The sequence below is a fragment of the Malus sylvestris genome, chromosome 11, assembly GCF_916048215.2.
Source record: "Malus sylvestris chromosome 11, drMalSylv7.2, whole genome shotgun sequence".
NCBI lineage: Eukaryota > Viridiplantae > Streptophyta > Magnoliopsida > Rosales > Rosaceae > Malus > Malus sylvestris.
In genome coordinates this window covers 37,345,841-37,368,282 of record NC_062270.1, presented here as the reverse complement: position 1 = coordinate 37,368,282, position 22,442 = coordinate 37,345,841, and the positions used below count along the sequence as shown (strand labels likewise).

The following is a 22,442-nucleotide window of genomic DNA, read 5'->3' as shown; positions in this document are numbered from 1 at the left end:
CAGTTGTGAAATATATGTACATTAATCATATGTGATGCTTTGCACATTCCGAATGGCGAATGGCCGTATTGTCAACCTGAAACCAAGAATCAGACTCTGTAATTAATCACATTTACTGATCACTTTGCTCGTAATCTCTTTAACAAACTTGCCTCTACATTACTTATATGGCCCGAGTTTTTATTTCTCTCTATCCCACCCCTCACGCAAGGGGTGAAATAACAAGAAGGGGAGATAAAAATCCGCAGCAGGTGAGTTTTCTACTTTTAGCCGTCTATTAAGGAGGTGGTTAGTAGTACAATAAATGTGGTATAACAAATATCGTCCTTCAATTTTCTCTCTCTTTCTTTTCGATACAATAATATTTGGAGGGGTGATTTTGAGTATGGAACTTGTTATCTAATAAGTTAGAACGTTTTTTTCTCACTTACAAGTAAAAATGAACCCGTTTCATAGTTTTAATGGCAACTTAGGCCTTGTATTAATTCGCGAATCCCTGCTAGTATGTTCAAGAATATGGCCTTGTACTATTTGGTAGGATTTGGTAAAGTTGAGAAACGGTTGAGTCCAAATTAACATAAACATAAACGTAATTGTATGTTTTTGTTGTAAATCCGTACATAATCTTGATTAAAAACCAAATCATTTTGATAGTACATCATCCTTGATTAAAAGCCAAATCAATTTGATAGCTGAAAAGATTAAGATATTTATTGTAATATTTCTTTCTAAATCATCTGTGAGTCTTTTCGGCCTCTAAAAAGGTCACAGCCTCTAAAAGGGTTTTGGTTCCCAAAAGGGTAGGCGGTGAAATCACCGACTCTTTTTTTTTCTAAAAAAAAAAAATACTACAATGTAACATTCCACATCGCCCAGGAGAGTGGATCCTCTAAGCCTTATATTTACATGACTATCTCTTCCGAGCACGAGGCCTTTTGAGAGCTCATTGGTTTCGGATTCCATCGGAACTCTGAAGTTAAGCGATTTCATATGAGAGCAATCCCAGGATGGGTGATCCACTGGGAAGTTCTCATCTGAGTTCCCAGAAACAAAACCGTGAGGGCGTGATCGGGGTCCAAAAACAATTTGGGAGTTGAGTTGTGTTGTTTTTTTGTTGTTGTTTAATTTGGTATAGGTTGGACGGCAAGGTAAGTGAAAAAGATAAACCCTAGGACGTAAAGAGAAAACTTGGAATCCGAGAAAAAACCTAGACGGGTGATATTATGTAGAACTATGACTCTTTATATTAATGTGTGGAAAATATTACAATATATTATAGGATTATAGTAATCCCTATTTACGTAGCAATCCTACACTATTTACAATTCAAAAATTACATTCCGATAATACATGCTACAATTGCAGAGATGATTCCAAGTTAACTAACATATAACATGTCAGATATCTAGCAAGAGAACGTTACTCTTATCCTAAACGTTAATTAATCTCGCATGCTCGTCACATTGCAGCAATAATCGAGTCAAATGAGTACCATAAGTCACGTGTTCAAAAAACTTCATCTCGGTGATACAATTCCCCGACGCCAAGCTACTCAGGACAGGAAGTCGAGTTTTCAGCGTCCAAATTCTGAATGCGTGCCCAAGTGAGGACTGCCCAATTGGGCAAATCCGTCTGAGATGTGGCTCGTTTCACTCCGAGAGACCGATTAACCGGAGAATATTCAGGTGATTGAGCAAAAATGAGTGTCTTGTTAATGATGGGTACCATATTACCACCAGTGGAATTGTCTCTCTTGAGCATGGTCTAAAATATCCATAATATCCCGATATTTCCATCGAAATTTCCGTGTTTTTGGACTACCGATATTTCCGATATCATCGATATTTTAGACTTTGCTAAGTCACTCATGTATCTTACCATGCAATGTATGAAGTGTAAAATATTGTACTAATTTATTATATATAAATGATTATGGTGTGTTTAAACTTCTTTCATTAATTACTACATATTTTCTACACTCACAATGTTTGTCAGCTCGCTATATAATCAACTTAAATCAGTTATATCTATCATGCAATGCATTTCCTTCTAATTTTTTGTGATAAACTAATAGATAATTGACTAAATAAACATCCTGCAAAGTTTCAATAAAAATTTCTAAGTTTTTCTTACAATTTCCGTGGTTTTTATTCAATTTTTATCGATATCGATAATATACCGATATTTTCATCGAAATTTTCGTGTTTTTGAACTACCAATATTTCTGATATCATCAATATTTTATACCTTGCTCTTGAGTATGTTTGCACCAAAGCAGATCCCTCTTGCCGTTTCCTCTATATCTTGCTCAAATTGATGTATTCAATATGTAATAACACCAAGTAATAAACAATGCTAATTTATGAATTGCGGACTTGGATAATGGGATTAAGATCGTCTTTGGATATCTGTGTGTGGAGCTTGCAGACTAAATAATCTTGATCATTCAAATTAATAGTGCGGCCAAGATCAATTTTAACTTTTAAAAATTTCACCTCTTGTTGTCTAGATTTCTTTAATAAAGAAAAAAACCTTTTTTTTTTTTCTTTTTAACAAACGATATTATTATCTACATTAAGGGAAGCAGATAAGTTTAGCCTCACACTAAGTCAATAATAATGTGATAATAATCCAATAATAATGTGATTTAAATTTATTTTTAATGATAATCGAATTTAAAATTTTAAAGGTAAATAAAAAAAAAAATACCAATAGACAGTATATTTTCAAAATTTAAGGGTAAAATGGGAAAGTAAAACTGACATAAAATTTTGGGTCTCCATCCTCAAACAGCAAGCTTGTCGGGTATCAATCGACGATTACCTTCCTCGTCTAAAGCGTCATCGCTCTTGAAACTTCAGTCGGAGAGAGAGACAGAGAGCAATGAGTGCTATCCGAGCTGCAGTTTTCTCACCGTCAAATCAATGGCACGAAAAAATTCAAACCCATTTCCCAACCCACCCAAACAGATCAATCAACAACGCAAACCCAAATCTTCAATCCAATAGAAGAAACCCATTTCCCTGTTTCTCCGTAGACGCATCAAAATCCCCAAACCCAGCAACCCCTCTCACCGCCACAACCCCGCCGCTCGTGGTGGTCGGCTCAGCCAATGCCGACATCTACGTCGAAATCGACCGTCTACCCAAAGAAGGCGAGACCATTTCAGCCAAGAGCGGCCAGACCCTGGCTGGCGGCAAAGGCGCCAACCAGGCTGCCTGCGGCGGCAAGCTTTCTTACCCAACATACTTCGTCGGTCAGGTGGGCGAGGACGCCCATGGGAAGCTGATCACCGAGGCTCTGAAGAGCGGCGGGGTCTGCCTCGATCGCCTGAGTGCGGTTTCTGGTGCGCCCACTGGGCATGCGGTGGTGATGTTGCAGTCTGATGGGCAGAACTCCATCATCATTGTTGGTGGGTCCAACATGGAGTGCTGGCCTGAGAGGATTTCTGATGAGGATTTGGAGGTTGTGAGAAATGCTGGAATTGTTCTGCTACAGAGGGAGATTCCGGAATCGGTCAACGTTCAGGTTGCAAAGGTCAGGGCTTTCAGTATTTTTTTTCAATCTATAAGTTCCGTTTTGCTTAGGATATTGCTCGATTGTGCTAGATTAGGATCAAATGATCTTGCTATCTACTTGTAGCATATGCGTGGATTCAATTAAATTTCTGTGTGTATTTTCTGCCATGTTTATTCCCCACTGCTGGGCAATGAAGTGAGTTACTAATGGCAATTTATATGAAAATTATTCCACAGCTGTAAATGATTAAATTGGTGTGAAGTGCTATTGATTTTTAGGTCCTTGAGTCTCGATTTGAGGCCCGTGTCTTGTAAACAGCGTAGCACCATATAGGATCTCTGCAGGAATAAGGTAATTTGCTCAAGGTGGATCCGATAGCAGACCACGTGTAGTCACGTAAAGTACATGACAGTAGGTCTGTTCATAGGCAACTTTCAATTCCTCACATAAGTTTATTTACTTTGAATTTCAATGTTGTGTCCCTTTATATAGTAGATGTGACTATGAACATGTTGATTCCATTAATTGTTGTTGTCTTCGTAACAATTCATAAACTGATATACTATTTTGTAATTAGGCTGCCAAGAGTGCAGGTGTACCAGTCATTTTGGATGCTGGAGGGATGGACACACCAATCTCTAGAGAACTATTGAACTTTGTTGATATTTTGAGTCCAAATGAAACTGAGCTTGGTCGTTTGACAGGAATGCCGACTGAAAGCTTTGAACAGATTAGTAATGCTGTGGTGAAACTCCATAAAATGGTAAGTTGTGCTGCACTGAGTAGTTTTCATAGCTTTGAACAGATTAGTCAAGCTTCTAGACTGTGTTTTCTATGATTTGAAGATTTTTGGTATTATCATTGCATAATTTTGTATTCAGTGTTGTATCATCTTGGACACAAAGGGAAATATCTTGCTGATATCGAAATCTGATCTTTTCATGACATTCTGATACTGTTTCCATCAGCTTTCTTGCATTGGCCCTTATGTTGTCAGATAGTATTGATTTTAGATGATAGTAGGTCATTTAACCACACTGGGAAGGTGCTCTTATATTCTAGCTTTACCAAGCCGTAATTTTGTTTTATGTCTAATCTCAGGGCGTTAAGCAAGTCCTGGTGAAACTTGGGGACAAAGGGTCCGCCCTATTTGTAGATGGTGAAGAACCGCTCAAACAACCAATCATACCTGCTGCCAAAGTACTTGATACTACCGGAGCTGGTGATACTTTTACAGCCTCTTTCGCGGTGGCTCTTGTGGAGGGCAAGTCCAAACGAGAATGCTTGAGATTTGCAGGTAGGGGCAACAAAACCCGTTATTCTATTTTGAGTATGTTCCTTGTAACACTTTCGTTGATGACTCCTTTCTCTTCTCATTTTGCCAGCTGCGGCAGCTTCTCTTTGTGTTCAAGTAAAGGGAGCCATTCCTAGCATGCCGGAGAGAAAATCAGTTTTGAATCTTCTTCAGTCTCCTTGAGGATAGCTTGTACATAAGATAGGTACAATAAATTTCGACATGCTTGTTGGATTTTTCCTTTATCTAAACAGTTAAGGTCGATTATTTATCCCAGAAGCTACTCCTACAAGCAAGTTAGTACGAGGAATTCTAATGCGGGCATCAATGATGACGTGAGAGAGCATTCACTCGCTCATTCTCTCGCTCTCACATCCCGCATTTTTAAGGATTCCTCGGTTTAGTATTCGTTATGGAATCGCCCTATAGCACTCGCACTCTATGCGATGCTCCTCTGGAGGAATACATTCTCTCCGGAAGCCAGTTGTTATATGAACCGAATATGAGCAAATTCAGAGCATCCAGATATGGTGGGGAGGGTATTTAGTACTCACAGCACTCAGACCAAACATTGTGGAAGAGAAGAAAAAAGCTAATTGTCTACTTTACTCGTATACAAATTCTCGGTGTCAACATTTATTTTATGGGAATTTTAACGAAAAGTCTGCGGGACTATTCATTTTAACGAAAAACCATATTTTTACACTAAAAAATATAGTACTATTCACTTTACCATTTATTTTGTCTTAATCGTTAAAACTCAAAGTTTTTAAGTCATTTTCATTAGTTTTCCTTTATTTTATTTCTTTAACATTTTTATACTTTGTGTTTTGTCAACTGATAGTGGTTTTTTTAGCCCTAAAAATAAATCGGATTTGTCTTGATTCATATTTGAATCCATTTATAATTAATGCATAACATAAAATAATATGTTATAAACCTCAAAAGGGGTCTAGTGGAAAGGGAGTAAAAATTTGGAACTCTCATTCCGAGTTTAAACTCTCACGAATGTATTCTTTGAGGTTATTGACTCTGGTTTGGCGCACCGGTTAACCTAAGGGTTAAAAATACGACGCCACTTCATATGATACTGATGTTGTATGGGAAGGAAATTAGTTTGTTATTAACATATGACTCGTTAGAAAATGCTTTTAAAATGATTGAAAGTACCTTCTTTGAGTTAAAAGCATTTGAAGTGCTTATGTAAGAAGTACCAGTTATGCGCTTTTTCCAAAAAGCACTTTTAAGAGTTTTTTTTTCTTCAGGATTTACTTGTATTTTTACTAATGATTGGTTAGTTCCAAAAGCGAAAACATTTTCGTCAAAAACGTTTAAACAATTTTAAAAGTACCCTCAAACAAACTCATAGAATACATCTTATATTCAAAAAGAAAAAGGAAAGTATATACTAATACTCCATCCATTGTCAAACCTTCAAATACGGATTGTATTCAAATTATCGTATTAAAAGTTACAATTCATATCGTATTAATTACATCAAATTTGGATCATATCTGAGTCAAAATCCGATTCGCCCCTCTAATAAGAATTTTGTTTGATCAAACCCTAGTTTTTTGGCCCTCCAAGGTAAATAATGAAAACAAAACGTAACATTTAAAGTTCGAAAGCAGAAAATTTGGAAAGATAAAAAAAGTTAAAAGCAGAAAAGGAAAGGAAAACAAAAATTCTATTTTTCAACTTTTTGGATAAAATTTAATGTCTAAAATTTCTTCGATACAAATGTCAAAAAATCAGAGAAAGATATGAAAATCGATGAAGAAACTTTCAAGATTGGCTAAAATTGACATTATCATCGATACTTTCATATGTGTTAAATATTATAGAAACTTTTATATTTCGTCCAAATTCTTGTTTTTTTTTTTAACAAACGATAGATAAACTTAGTTTCACAATGAATAATATTTCCATTATTTCATTTTATATTTCCATTATTTCTATTGAAATCTTATTTGGCAATATTTCCAAAATTTTATACCGGTATTTTAAACAGTGTAAAGATTTCTTGCCTTTTCTCCCAGTCCGCGGAATAGTCGTTCCTATATTTTGGCGTTTCACTCGTTTCGCCCTACAACCCTTCCTTCCTTCCTTCCTTCCTTCCTTCTCTTGGGCGGCGGCAGTGAGCGACCGAGGCCCCAAGTCTTCACAACTAGGGTTTCAAGAAACCGAGAGGGGGACTTCGAAATCGAAATATCACGATTAAGGTCTTGCACTGAAACGAAAAAAAAACCCTTCACTTCCCGTGTCAGGTAACTAGATTTCCTTTTCACAATTTGGTATCAGAAATGTGGAGTCTGAAATTTGGATTTACAGTTTTAGCTTAAATGTCGTCCCTTACATTGTTTGTGTGCTTGGAAATTATAGAAATTGGTGTGGAAGAAATGGGATTATGGGTAATTTCGTTGATGTTTAGTGCAAATTCATTGATGTTTAGTGTAAATTTTATTGATGTTTTCGGTTGTGCGTGTGATGGGCATATTAGATAATTGGTAAAGTTTAGAAATTTTTAACAATTTATTGTTTTGGTTTGGCTGGTTGAATTTGATGCTTCGTCCATGGAGGTTTTGCATATGTGTGTGATAAATTTCGATGAAGCTTTATATGTATGTTTAGCTTCATTCCTTTTTCTGTTGTTCTTTTAGTTTATTTTTCTGGATGCTTTCAAGAACTCACGCGGACACTTGATTTTGCAGATTGAATTGTAATAATCAGTTTTCCTTTGCCTGTTACAGACAGTTGTTTGGGTAACAATACTCAGCTGCCGTCTCAAGCTATTTGCTTTGGCGGGAGTTTGAATTCCAACTCCAAATGGCTGGTGATTCCATGCCTTCAAGTGCCCAGCTCGCGAAAGTAACCTTAAGTGACGATTCCTCCGTTCTAAAAGCTGAGTTTTCTGACAGAGTCCTCATCCGTTCCATTATTTCGCGACCTGATCGAGGGTCCGGGTTGGCCGGGCAGACAGTCCGGATTGGTGGGTGGGTGAAGACTGGTCGGAAGGCAGACAAGGATGCATTTGCATTCCTGGAGCTGAACGACGGGTCATGCGCAGGCAACCTTCAGGTGATTGTAAAAGCTGACAAGTATGACCTTGGGCAGCTTGTACAGACTGGTACTTGCCTGTCTGTGGATGGTATGCTTAAGCTTCCCCCTGATGGGAAAAAGCAGAAGGTGGAGCTTGATGTTGAGAAGGTGATCCATGTGGGTCCGGTTGACCCAGCTAAATACCCGTTGCCCAAGACCAGGCTCACCCTCGAGTTTTTGAGGGACCGTCTTCATATGCGTTCCAGAACCAACACTGTAAGTTGCTTGCATTAATTTGAAACATGCTTACTCTCATAAATGCATACTCACAGATATACTAAGTGCCTGTAAACATTTAGATTTTTGCTTTGGCCCTTGGGTATGGTTGATCTGTTCACTTTTTCTAATTTTGTTTTTCAATCTGATTAATACACTATGCAATGTAGTTTTAGTTGGTTCTGTTTGATTAGAAACTTGATTAACATGTACTTATCCATCAGAGTATTCTGGGGTATAAGTGGTGGAAAGGAAAAGATCTTGAATTTTTTTTCACTAATGGGTAAATAGTAGTCATCATCTTGTTTTATGTAAAAAATGATGGCATAAGGCTTTTGCTGGAAGAAGCAAAAAATTTGATGACATTGAGTTTTTTGTTTTGTTTTGATGTTTTACCTTATTTGGTTGGAAAGGAAAAGAAGAATTTTTGAGAATCACAACGGGAGGGGATTTACTCAAAAGAACGATTGTGCTATGGTTAATTCCAGCTGCATGTTTTTTCCTTGTTGTCTTAGAAGGCATAAGGCTTTTTGCTGGAAGAAGCAAAAAATTTGATGACATCGAGTTTTTTTTTTTTTTTTTTTTTTTTTGTTGCTATTTTATGATGTTTTACCTTATTTGGTTGGAAAGGAAAAGAAGAATTTTTGAGAATCACAATGGGAGGGGATGTAGGTGTAAATGAATGAAGTGAGATTGGCCTTCTGTTTGTGTTTCAATTTTTTTCACATTATAAAACATTACTTTTTTGTTTAGCTGATTGGAAACCAGCTATTACTTAGGAGCCTAATTAATGTTTTGGTTTTCAACTTGTGTTAGGAAGTGAATTGTTTTCCATTTTAGCTTACTGCTTACTGATGGACTGCTGATTTTGGATAGCTTGTCTGCTCCTATTAATTTTTTATCAATAAAACTCTGTTTCTTATAGAAAACCATAATGAAGTATGAAATTAGTGGAGCCCCTTTGTTTTCTTCCCCCTGTTTAAAAGAAGGTTGATTGAACATGACCTTGGTTTTTTATGGAGAGATGTTAAAGGGCAGTTATTGTTGATGATAATGTGTTGCCTCTTAGCCTTCATCTTGCTTGTAGAACATCTTATACTTTTAATAATTAATGTTTGATTATCTTGAATCTGCTTTCAGATCTCTGCAGTTACTCGAATCAGAGATGCCTTGGCATTTGCAACCCACTCATTTTTCCATAAGCATGGATTTCTTTATGTGCAAACTCCAATTATTACCACCAGTGACTGTGAGGGTGCTGGTGAGATGTTTCAAGTCACAACCTTGATTAGTGGAGCTGAAAAGTTGGAAAAGGATCTGATTGAGAACCCTCCTCCATCAGAAGCAGACATAGAGGCTGCCAAGCTTAATGTCAAGCAGAGAGGAGATGATGTCGCTCAGCTGAAATCTGCTAAAGCAAGTAAGCAGGATATTGATGCTGCTGTGGCTGAGCTTAAAAAGGCAAAGGATAATGTCTTAAAGCTAGAGGAGCGATCTAAGCTTCAACCTGGTATCCCTCGAAAGGATGGGAAGGTTGATTATACCCAAGATTTCTTCGCCCGTCAAGCCTTTTTGACTGTTTCTGGCCAGTTACAAGTTGAATCTTATGCGTGTGCTCTTAGTAGTGTCTATACATTTGGGCCTACTTTTCGAGCTGAGAACTCCCATACTTCAAGGCATTTGGCAGAGTTTTGGATGGTGGAGCCAGAAATTGCATTTGCAGAACTTGAGGTATGTGAAGCTGTATTGTGGTCAAATATGCATTTTGTACTTTAATGTTAGGTTGTATATATGCGATGTTATGTCCGGGTGTTATGATTCAGTCACTTTCACTTAATAACATTTTTATATGAAAATCCGGGTCTCTGATCCACCTTTCAACAATCTCTCTTAACAGGCTTCCAATAAAGGGGTTATATGGCCCTCTTTTCATTGTTGTTCTGGTTTAATTCCCCTCATACTCACTGATCACTGTTGCTAGTGATGAATTATCTGCAAGATGATGGCAACTTTCATGTCAAAATGACTTTTATATGCAATAATTTTAATATCAAAATCCTCAGCATTAGGTTCACTTCGCTACAATATGTATCTTTACAGTGGTCCAAGAAAACAACTATCTGGCCTTCTCTTAGGATTCTCTCTATTAGAATTCACATCTGCTTTCTAGTATCTTTAGTTTGAAGTATTGTTAAGGGTCCTTTATTTTCAAAGTTCATTGTTTAGATGGTTGTCTGAATTCAGTTCTCTCTCTCATTTTTGAATGCTTTGTAAGATGAAGAGAATGGTTTGTTTTCTGTGGGAACATAGGAGCAGCCTCTTAACTTTCAGTTCGTGATTTTTATTATTTTTTAATTCTATTGTTGTGCAGATGTCTTATAGTTTGTGTATTCATGTAGGATGATATGAATTGTGCAGAGGCATATGTGAAATTTCTGTGTCAGTGGTTACTTGACGAATGCAGGGAAGACATGGAATTTATGGCTGACAAAATTGATAAAACTTGCATTGATCGTCTAGCAATGGTTGCAAGAACACCCTTTAAACGGATTAGTTATACAGAAGCAGTGGATCTGCTAATTGATGCTGTGAAAAAGGGTAAGAAGTTTGAGAATCATGTAGAGTGGGGGATTGATTTGGCATCTGAGCACGAAAGGTAATCCCTTAGGATTATTCTATTGGTTTGTCTTATTATGGTTACTGATTAAATTGAGCTTACCAGTTCGTCCTATTTTTGCAGATACCTGACAGAGGTATTATTTCAAAAGCCTGTTATCGTTTACAACTATCCTAAAGGGATCAAAGCATTCTACATGAGGCTCAACGATGATTTGAAAACAGTGGCTGCTATGGATGTCTTGGTACCAAAGGTGGGTATTATACTCTGAACTTTGTATCATTGATTTCACTGCTCTGTTGCATACTTCAGCATTGTGTCTTTCACTTATCATATATGGTTTTCTTATATTTCAGGTGGGAGAGTTGATTGGGGGAAGCCAAAGGGAAGAGCGTTACGATGTTATTATCAGCAGGTATTATTCTGTTTTAGTGCCGTTATTATTATTTTATTATTTCCAGTGGATTCCTCTCCTGTACAATTTTTTTCCCCATACTTGGGAGTGGATAGTTTTATGTAATGTTTGAATGAACTGACAAATGTATGTATTGCGTGATGAATCTGTTATTGCAGGATTGAGGAGATGGGTCTGCCTGTTGAGCCATATGAGTGGTACCTTGACTTGCGGCGCTTCGGGACTGTCAAACATTGTGGTTTTGGTTTAGGATTTGAACGAATGGTTCTGTTTGCTACCGGGATTGACAACATTAGAGATGTGATTCCTTTCCCTAGATATCCAGGAAGGGCAGATCTTTGAATTAGTCTATAGATTGAAAGGGATATATTCGAATTAGTTGTTACGTCCTATGCCTTTATCTACGTTAACTACAGTATTGGCCGATCATCATAAGGAAGAACATAGAACAAAGAATTGCTGTTTCAAATCGACATCATATTCGAGAAGCATATCTATTAACATATCTGTGTTTTATAGATTCTCACCTTTAAATTGTGTTTCGTGTGATTTCCGGAGCTCCATTTTGATTTTGATTGTGACTTCTTGCTTGTGGGAAGATTATGGATGCATGATTTGTTGCTGGTTGATGTAATTTCTCCTCCATCGATTGTTTTTTTTTTATCTTTCTATGAGCATGTGAGAGAGTAACACCTAGTTCTTGAATGTGTGCCACACTTTTGATCGGCTATTTCTGGCTCGCTTTTGTAGCGTTTGATTTAAAATCCTGTCCTGATAGAAACACGATCAGCTGAAGACATTTACAAACAAAACCACAAGACACTTACGTGTAATTTAGACACTAAGTTGGTGGTGTTCCAAACTTATCACTCCTTGTCAAGTTTCACCTATTTCATTCGGTCACAGTCGCTTTGTCCTTGTTACATGCATAATTTTCCAAATGCGACACGTTGGTCTAGTCATCCTCTTTTCGTCTCTACTCACATTCCGGACCAAAGGCTTAAACAACCAATCAAACTTGAATCGATCCTGAATGAAGCCTGCAATGGGAGGACTTATATGGCACATATACACTGTCACGGTGACGTCTTGAGCCAAGTAAAAATATGTGTAAGTTTTGGTTCATATGCCATCGTTTCATTGGCACGAGAAGTCATGTAGCAATGTACCCTTACTACATAAGTAGTTAGTTCTCCTGTGATATATAAGGATGAGGTTCATATGCACACATGCGTGTGCGTGCACTTCTGGTAGTCGTACTACTACTATCTTTTCTCGTCTATATAAAACTTTCTGAACTGATCATCTCCCTATGCATTGCATTGGACCCTATCTCTCTCTCTCCCTCTCTCTCTCTCTTCTTATCGTTGATCACCATTATTCTATCCTGATTTTTCACTTATTAATGAAACACTATGAACTTGAATTTGTTTTTTCTCCTAATCCTTCTAGTCTCCCATGATCTGTTTGCTCACTCAAGTTTGGTCACAAGAAAACTACAAGGTCTGTCTGTCTGTCTGTCTCTCTCTCTCTCTCTCTCTCTCTCTCTCTCTCTCTCTCTCTCTCGCCCGCATACACAAAATAAACATTCTGATGAGTACTACTTGACATGAACGTGTGTTTGTTCAGATATGGAGACCAAGACTAAGAAATTAAGAGGAGCATCAAATAATTTTCGGGACAAGGTAACTACTGACCGATCATACAGCATACAAACTAGGATTATGTTTCTCTTCTCTTTCGCACATGCATTTCTTGATGTATTTCATGTCATCAGCAGCTGTACTATTCATCATCTGTCGAAGGAAGTCATCATGTCAAAAGGAAAGCGTTGCATGAAGTACATTCAGGAGCAAATCCTATCAGTAATTCTATCAATTCCTCAGCATAAAGGGCGGCATCATCTTACGATCGAAGAAGTGCCCGCCCATACTCTTTTATTTCCTTCATCATATGTTCTTCCTTAATTTGCAAAGCTAGCTGATCCAAAATGCATAAAAATTAATGATTAAAAATGCACTGTATATTTCATTCAAAAGTCAAGTAATACTGTGCGTCTTTCAACTCAATGTAAAGATGTCGATTCCTTTCCCACGTTGAGTTGTGAGATAGGCTATCAAGATTGCCATGCATCGTAAAGTTTTCTAAAGTAGCGTGGAAAATGACAAATTAAAGCACAAAAAAATAAAAATAAAAATTCACTTTAGCCACCTATTCAGAACACTTATCCTATGAGTTTCAAATTACAACTGTCGGTACTTTGATGTAAATTTTGAAGAAGATAATTACAGGAACATCAATATCGTATGGTACTATTTTCTTATGTTAAATTTGTAGGTATACGTATTAGCAAGTTTAGCATGTATCTTGCTTACAAATCTGCCTTACTAATTAATTAGGTTCTGTTTATAAATCTTAAAGTAGTATGTATGAGATAAAGCAATTACCTAAAAAAAGAGAAAAATTGGTTAGAGGGGGGCAAAGATAAAAAAGGTGAGATTATATTATGCGAGAGAGAGAAAACAATTACGCTTTGAGTGAGACATTCACACGAGGAAATTTGGTCTCACCAAAGATTTTCCCCATCTATAGATGCCTACTGGTACAGGATGTTTTGCATTGTATAGATTATGGCTAGCTGCAGTAGTGATACTTCAAAGGAGATGGATTAATGGAGTAGTGACCAGAGGGCCTAAAGAGCCTGATTGATTTGCTTTAAGACAGTGGAGGGTCACAAGGCAGCAAAAGGATAAGTTTTTAGTTGACCAATAACATATCATGAACCGAAAATATATGATGAATTTAGGAAAATTCTAGGTAAATCAACATTTTAGATTAGAGTAATGCTAGAGACTAAATTTTTAATTCAAATTTTGTAAACCGCATGATGTGGTTGTTGATGATTGGATTATTACTTAGTGTTGATTAACGTGCTTATTTATTATTGGCAAACATTATTTGGTTTGCAAATTTGATCTCCAATTTTGGCCTCCCTAGCATTATCGTTTAGATTAAATCCACAAAAAATGTTGTGTGTCACAAATAGAAAATAAACATCAATATTTAAAGAATAATTCGATCATACGTTATATGGTTTATAAAATAGGAAAACTAATGAAAATAGCTTGAAAATTTTGAGTTTTAATGATAAAGACAAAATAAAGAGTAATGTGAATAGTACCAAGGATTGACTTTTTAATGTAAAAATGTGGTTTTTCATTAAAATGAATAGTACCGGATGTTTTTCGTTAAAGTTTCCGTTGATTTATTTTGTGCAAAAAATTGAGTAAAATTTAAAAGTGTTTATTGGTTGAGAGGTTCTGAAAAATGTGGTTGAATTGGTTGATGAAGATTTTATTGGTCTAAAATTAAGCAGAAAAAGATGAATGACATTATGAAAAGTACGATTGTACAATTATGAAAAAAAAAAAAAACAAATTATTATTTTCGTTGCTGTTTCCTTTGTGAAAATGTTTGTGCCTGATTTTTTTCCCCTAGATGGACGTTCGGTGATTTGATCAAGAGGGTCAAGATCAATGAGCATACACACAACATTTTCCTCTCTCTATTTTTCATTTTTTTGTTTATTTTGTTTGTTAGGCATCATAAATGTTTTGAGCTCTTGGGTTGACAGTATGCGTTGTGCAGCTATGCTTGTTCTTGTTGTGAGGTTTCAGTGCCCTCTCGGCCGTCGGAGAGCATGAATTCTCAACAGGACCTTGTTCTATCTGACCACAAACGTTTTTAAGACTTTCTATGATTTGCTAGAATACTTATTGGCTTCTAGTGAGTGAGTTTAGTGCTGAAGACACAAATATACTTTAGTTTTCAGTAATTCGACAAAATTATCATAAAAAACTAAACAACATTGACATTTCTGTTGCAGTCCTATTTAGAATAAGAATGTGATTGTGTAAATCCTAGGAAATATGGGAATGTATCTTATATTCCTATTAGGATTAGATTACCTATTAAATGTTGTAATCCTAAAGGGAAAGGTTTTACCCTTCCTACTACTATAAATAAAGGCACAATGGGGTGAGATAATACACACCCATAATTACACATCTCTCTATTCTTCTCTCTATTGCCGCACCCCTCTCTCTCTCTAAGGCCTCCATAATTGTTCAGTAAATTATGTCTACAACACGTTATCAACACGCTCTTGACGCTACGCTAACAAGAGAGTTTGATCTTCAATTTGGAGAGTATTACGTTTTAATCATTATTTTCATGATTAATTTATTATTTTATTAAATTGATCTACATGCTATTGATTCAATTTAATTTTTCTGTGTTGAACGTAATACAACGCATTCGAGAATTCCGGCTTTCAAGAAGGATCTTCTACAAATTCAAAGGCTTTTGTTGTTTTTTGCTACTCAGGTACGCTTAAAATAAAGGAAGATATTTGAAACGACCCATGAAGCATGAAAACATTCCTCATGATGCATGAACCCCCTACATTTATATTTACCTTCCGATATATATATTGTATATGTTTATATATTGGTCAATATATATATTTGTTTCATACATTACGCAATAATTGCTATGTGGAATTTGTGAGTCAAAGTATTCAATTAAATTAGAAGCATGTTTCGGGTTTTCCTAAACCCTAAAGGATTTGAAAAAAAAAATGGGGGAATCAGGACATGGTGCAACACACCACCGCACCATCATTGTGCAAATAATCACCAGGCCTAGGCCTGGATTTTACCTCGGTAGGGCCTGCAGCCCTGAGCCTATGCACACTGGCCTTGGCCCGCAGCCATCCAACCTGCTCAATTGTCTGGGCTGTCCTCCCATACACACGCTGCAACCTTTTTAGTTGCTGGGTTTTGTTGCTCTGGCCCGCATACATATAGCCAACATATGCTGGGCTTGTCACTGCGCCACCAATACCCAAGCTCGTGACCTGCAGTCACTATGGGGCTGTTTTCACGCAACCAGCCTTCGCTGGGATCTCCGTGACAACCCACAAGCCAGCTTGTGCTAGACCTATCTGTGCACTCCCTTGTGGCCCAAAACACGACCCAGCTGCAGCTAGGGTTTCCCATTCCTCACCCGTGGTCTGCAGCCACCACCAAAGGAACATTTGGGCCTCGCCTTATGCTTAAGGCACCCAACCCGTGCCTCTTAACCCCCGGCATTAAGCCCAATTATTTTTGGGGCTCTATTTTGGATCCAATAATATTATTTTAATATTATTTTGCTTTTACGATCGACCCCGAATGGTCCCGATCTATTGAATTAATTAAAAGTTACCTGCAGTCCATTAATCTGATAATGAATCCAAAATTATTGACCTAAAGATCACTTTTGGACATTAACGATTCAATAATTTATTTCTCTTCTTTGAACTATCACATACTTTCGTAGTAACGAAGCTCTCACACTTGAGTTCCTGAAGACAACTCAAATCCACTACACTAAGTTAGTATATTGCCTTCTGAGTTTCTTGCAGGAACCTCTCCTTTATGAACTAAATGTTCATAAACTAAATTGAACCTGTAGTTTCAAATTTAGTGCATTTGAAACCCGAAGATTTCATAAAACAATACACCCATGAAAACCCGATGTTTTTCATGAAAACCATGTCTTAGAACTCAAATGTTCTAACTTTGATGCTTATGGATGATTCATTCCCATAGCACCAATCACAATCTTGTTCCCTCAAATTCAGTGGATTGTCGAACCGTCACAAGTTTGATTTTCCTAGTTTGGACGTTTTCTAATAGAAACCACTTTAGGTGGGGTACAAGACGTGAATCTTCACTTGACTATCAAGAAGCTGAGAAACCATTGATGCCAACAATGGCAAGGAAGAGCTGAATAAGCCTCCGCCATAATCTTCATTCGAAGACTTATGCTCAAAGCATTACAAATGGAAATACTCCCCGAACGAGGATTCCATGGCTCTTTGGCTCACTTCTATAGACCGTCTAATCATGAAAGAAATTGCCCGCAGCAAACCATGATTACGTCCATGAATGAGTACAATTCTGAATTTTATAAATCCGATTGAATCTTGACTGGAGAATACTTTTCTCGTCATTCCATGTTTCTAACTTGCTCCTGAAGCAACAGTGTAGAAAGTGGAAATTTACCAAATTCTCGGATCTGATTACTACCACAAACGTGAGAGAAAGGTATGGACCCAGTTCGGTTGGAGTCTACCGAATGGCTCGACCCAGTTCGGTCAAAACCTAACCAAATGGTGATGCACTGCTTCGGCAGGGATACACTGAATGGCATATTCTTTCACAATACAATTTCGAGTTTGTGTTCACAAACATACAGTATAATCAGGGCCTGCCAATGTGTGGCATCATGCCCGAAACATGATCCTTGGTACATAAGACCTAAAACTTCAAGAATAAGGGATAATATTCTCGAACCTCAACCTTGCAAGAATCTACTCCCTTCTTGATGGAATAGATCATTGGTTATGCACCTGTTCGTACCCCTACCAATGTTGTTGAGGAGTACCATTCTAGTACTCAATATGTGAGATTGATTTTGCTCCACCGAACATCGTTGGCAGAGCAAAATTTCGACATGGATGGCCTTATTGGCCGAATCCCCTTAGTAAATTTACTTTGTGAACATTTTTCCATGTTTTTGGATTCAAGTTTGGTGTATGTTTTACTTATGGATAATCTTATTGATATTGTCCTCGAATATGAGTTAATTGAATCATGTTTATTAATACATGTGATCGATTCAATTAAACACGTGATTAGGTAGGAATGTGGGCAAGTTAGTTGTCTGGATGAATGCGTACTACGCACACTAACTTTACACCTAAATCACATCTCTAACAACGACTTCAGGTCTATCCAACCTGATTAAGAGCATTGGCACGCTCCTCGTTGTATGAATGATACTGAATTATCATTTAAAGGACCTTAAATTCTTCCTGACGTTGAGTTTTTAAGGATATTCGAGATGACAATGATCATAAATGAAACCACTAAAGAAAATAGAGTGAAATATCTTTGCACCACCTCCAAAAATGAGCCTGAAGCTTTGATTTGGGGCCAATGGGTTGTCTCCCAACTGGGAATACACCACATGTGGCCGGCCTATAGCCTGGTGATTGAGCAGTTTACTTGCTTTGACACGACTTTTTGGGACACTTAGGTCGAACAATGATGCTACAACGCATCTCCTTATCTGAAGTAAGGATTTTGTGCCTACAAGCACACTTTGCCAATCCTGCTCATTAGGGAAATTGATTTTCTATATCATTTCTTGCAAAGATACGACACGACTCCATTTTTGCAGTGGATTCAAGGGAATATATGTGGACTAATCCAACCAAAATGCGGACCATATAAATATTTATGGTTTTGGTTGATGAATCGACAAACTGGTCACATGTTTGTCCACACACATTACTACTAAACCTCTTGGCCGATTAAGGGTTCACCACCCTACTTATCCCTTAAGGTTTGGAAGACTAGATAATGCTAGAGAGTTTATATCGACGGTTTTCGATAAAGTATTGCATGTCATTTTGGGTTTTTAATTGAACATCGCATTCCCATGTTCACCCCAAATAGCCTAGCCTAGCGATCATAAAGCGCAATTTAAATGATCGCCTGAATTTTGGTAAACGTACCAAGTTTTCGGTCTTTGCCTAGGGCTATGCAATCTTACACGCAGCTATGTTGGTCCGCCTTGAGGCCCATTGCCACCCAACCTATATGACGTTATAGTTGGTTACTGGGTACGAACCTGACGACTTTCGTATTTACGCATTTGGGTGCTCATTCCATGTGCCAAGTTGCGCCACCGCAACGTACCACCATGGGTCTTCAAAGAAGGATATGTATCTTTTGTCGATCATGATTCTCCTTCACACTAGCTCTCTTCGAGCCCTTGCACACAATCTCTTTACCGCTTATTTGCGGGTTGTCACTTTAATGAGATAGTCTTCCCGCCGTTAGGAGGAGATAAGAACGTCAACGTTCTTGTAGAATAGCACAAATTTGCATGGACGTTGCCCACTATGTCTCATCTCGATCCCCATACCGCACAAGTGTGATAAGCAAGTGCGACGAATTCTAGATTTCAGAATGTTGCTCCAAACGCATTCCTCTGATCTAGCTAAAGTGACGATATCATATACCAGCTGCAAACATGCCTGCAAGGATAGACGTACTTAACGGACGTCGAGTCAACATCCCCGGAGGGTGTGCCGCCCATGTTGGACGGTTTGGACGCCCCTGTTGGACGGTTCGGTACACCGGTGGATAGCCAATCAATATGTCTTGGCCTGGAGCACAACATATCATTCGGTTCGTAGGATTCACTTCCCAGGAAGAGGAAGACACGGCATAACAATGAATATAAACTCAATCACTGTCTCAAATCATTTCCATCTCATGAGATTAATTCAGATTACTCCCGAGACTTGAAGTTCTTGGTCCAGTATACTAGTTTGGATGAGAAAATGAAATTGAAATGAGATTATCATCGATGATGTTTTCACTTATATGGTAGCTACCGACATAAATGAAAAGCAACGATATCGAACCATGTTCCGTTGATTAAGTGACAACGTAGAACTGATTGGACAACTAAAGTTACAATCCAGGTCAAATTCCTTACCAAAGTGTGTATTGGACCTATCGTTCCTACATTGCCCAAGGTAACCCTGTTGAGTTACAAGTGGGAAAGGAAACGTTATGAGATGAATGAAATAATGCGATATGATGCACGCTTTATGGCACAAGGTTTCTCTCAAAATGTCTTGTGATTGATAGCAGCATTATGAAATATGGTTAGTATTTCTCCATGGGGATATAAATACGGAGATTTACGTGTAAGTTCCCGAAGAATTACATGGACTGGTTCAAATAGTTCCAAACCACGGAACACCCTCTTAACTCGTTTTGAGGCGTTCACTTATGGATTGAAAAATTCGACGGATGTGGTACACCCATCTAAGTGATTATTTGATCAGTCAAGGATATGAATTATGCCCTTGCGTGTTAAACTATGAAGTCTTATTCCAAATTGCTAGAGTTACAGTTTATGTCGTTAACACGAATCTCATTAAGACTCTGGAAGAGCTTGAGAAAACAACCTCGCACCTGAAGATGGAATTTGAGATGAAAGATCTTGGGAAAACTCGTTTATGCCTTGACCTGAAGTTGAAGCATTGTTCTGACGGTATTTCGGTCTACCAGTTGAACTACACCCGGAATGTGTCACCTTTGAGTATACCCATGATCGTCCATACGTTATATGCAAATGAGACTCTTGAAGAGTCTATGGAATCCGAAATTCCATATCTAAAAGTTCAACTTTGCACTTCGTTGTACTTAGCTCATTGTGTTTAGACAGGACATCTCCTTCGCTGTTGATCTTGGTAAAGATGCAGCACTGCGCCTACACGCAACCACTGAAAAGGTATTACGTGGGCAAATCCCAACGCATCTTGAGCGGATCTAACCCCCCTGATCCTCGAAATGATGCTTGCCTTGTTTGTTATGTTGACGCTGGTTACTTATCAAACCCGCACAAAGAAAAATCCCCGAATGGTTATGTCTTTACCGTTAGGGATATCGCAATATCTTGGAGGTCCACGATAGGACCCTAGTTACGAAATCTTCGAATCGTTCCAAGACTCACCTTACTTCACTATGCCACAAGTGAGACATGGTTAGGAGTTCTTGTTGAGCATATTCGAAGTACTTGCTATATTTTCATCCATCGTTGAGTCCCAACGACGATCCATGAAGATTATGCCACATGTATCAACCTGACCAAGCCATGATACATCAACGAAGTCAACACCAAGACATATTACGTCTACATCTACATCAGTAAAGCATCAGGAGATTGAAGTCATGCAAACTGATCCCAGACAACCTTGCCGACCTCTACACGATGTCACTGTCGAAGTCAACCTTCCAGAAGCTTGTCCGAGGAATTGGTATGCCTAACTACTCATATGCAATGCTTGTAGTTCTCATTTGGAAGTTATGTCAAACTCAGGAGGAGTATCCAGAAGTATACTCACTTGATCTTAATGTACTCTTTTTCCCTACGATTAGGAGCATTTTTTCCACTGGGTTTTTGCTACCTAACTAGGTTTTAACGAGGCACCCATCCTAGGCTGATCATACCCTTGAGAGCTCTTCTACTTGCGTCCAAAAGACGTATAGTTTTGACTTAATGCAACTTCTCACTTTTCTCCTTAGACTATGGGTTTTTCTCCTATCTTGGGTTTTACCATAGCGAGGTTTTGTGAGTTTTACTTTTTATGCATTCTTCCGTTGATTTCAGACTCGCATTTGCCCATTGTGCTGACGACTTCGTCAACTGTACGTACTTCATCAATGAAGACTTGATGCGCCATTTACTTGAGTATTTACACACTCAAGGGGGAGTGTTGCAATCCTATTTAGAATAGGAATGTGATTGTGTAAATCCTAGAAAATATGGGAATGTATCTTATATTCTTATTAGGATTAGATTACCTATTAAATGTTGTAATCCTAAAGGGAAAGGTTTTACCCTTCTACTACTATAAATAAAGGCACAATGGGGTGAGATAACACACACCCACAATTACATATCTCTCTATTTTTCTCTCTATTGCCACACCCCCTCTCTCACTAAGGCCTCCATAATTGTTCTGTAAATTATGCCTACAACAATTTCTTCATTTTAACTCTATCACTCAATCTTCGTTCAAGACCATTGGAAAGCGGATATATATCAAAGTTGGTTATGGCACTTCAGGACACCATTATTGAAAGAAAATTCAAAGTTACTACAAGAAAAATGCCTTTTTGTGACACTTTTTTTTTGCGTCAGATTACACTGCCGTCACAAATAAGGGAAAATTGGTGTGGCATTTGTTAGCGTGAAAATATTTGCGACACTGCTATAAATAATGTTGCAAATAATGTCCCAAATAGTTATATATGTTGTCTTAAACAATTTGTTTGCAACACCCCCAACGACAGATAGAGTTTGAGCGGAAACAAATTGGACGCTTAGTGTTTTAGATGAAATAAAACAGCGCTATTTTTTTCTTGGAGAAATTAGGTTCACATCTTTGTTTTTGCTACTCCATTGATTAAAATCCTATTCATTTTCAATTTTTAATCAAGGTCCTTGGGTATTAATAACATCATTAATTATTTGAATAATAAAATATTTTTATTTTTAAATATATTCCTTTAGTGTTAAAATGTTACAGTTAGTATATTTATATTTATGGCTAAATTTTTTATCATATATTTTTATTTTTTGTTTGT

General features: G+C 37.6%; 2 protein-coding genes across 3 annotated transcripts; both read left to right on the top strand.

Annotated features, from left to right (window-relative positions):
• Positions 1-2,789: 2,789 nt before the first annotated feature.
• Positions 2,790-5,092, top strand: LOC126591034 (ribokinase). The gene is made up of 4 exons (XM_050256567.1): positions 2,790-3,537; positions 4,097-4,282; positions 4,621-4,816; positions 4,905-5,092. Exons 1-4 carry the CDS (start codon positions 2,884-2,886, stop codon positions 4,994-4,996), a joined length of 1,128 nt encoding a protein of 375 aa, XP_050112524.1. The 5' UTR covers positions 2,790-2,883; the 3' UTR covers positions 4,997-5,092.
• Positions 5,093-6,867: 1,775 nt separating this feature from the next.
• On the top strand, positions 6,868-11,678 carry LOC126589817 (asparagine--tRNA ligase, cytoplasmic 1-like). Of its 2 annotated transcripts, none has more exons than XM_050255230.1 (7): positions 6,868-7,080; positions 7,564-8,128; positions 9,269-9,859; positions 10,528-10,784; positions 10,869-10,998; positions 11,102-11,160; positions 11,319-11,678. In XM_050255230.1, exons 2-7 carry the CDS (start codon positions 7,640-7,642, stop codon positions 11,500-11,502), a joined length of 1,710 nt encoding a protein of 569 aa, XP_050111187.1. In that variant the 5' UTR covers positions 6,868-7,080; positions 7,564-7,639; the 3' UTR covers positions 11,503-11,678. The 2 variants fall into 2 exon arrangements, with proteins under 2 accessions (XP_050111187.1, XP_050111186.1); XM_050255229.1 differs by having other exon boundaries at positions 7,525-8,128.
• Positions 11,679-22,442: the final 10,764 nt, after the last annotated feature.

What these genes read in the sequence shown, in the direction of transcription:
- LOC126591034 (XM_050256567.1), top strand. Translation starts at nt 2,884, where the DNA reads ATGAGTGCTATCCGAGCTGCAGTTTTCTCACCGTCAAATCAATGGCAC. An exon ending in TCAACGTTCAGGTTGCAAAG is followed by an intron (nt 3,538 to 4,096) that starts GTCAGGGCTTTC and finishes TTTTGTAATTAG; the next exon opens with GCTGCCAAGAGTGCAGGTGT. An exon ending in TGGTGAAACTCCATAAAATG is followed by an intron (nt 4,283 to 4,620) that starts GTAAGTTGTGCT and finishes GTCTAATCTCAG; the next exon opens with GGCGTTAAGCAAGTCCTGGT.
- LOC126589817 (XM_050255230.1), top strand. Translation starts at nt 7,640, where the DNA reads ATGGCTGGTGATTCCATGCCTTCAAGTGCCCAGCTCGCGAAAGTAACC. An exon ending in TGGATGTCTTGGTACCAAAG is followed by an intron (nt 10,999 to 11,101) that starts GTGGGTATTATA and finishes CTTATATTTCAG; the next exon opens with GTGGGAGAGTTGATTGGGGG. An exon ending in TACGATGTTATTATCAGCAG is followed by an intron (nt 11,161 to 11,318) that starts GTATTATTCTGT and finishes CTGTTATTGCAG; the next exon opens with GATTGAGGAGATGGGTCTGC.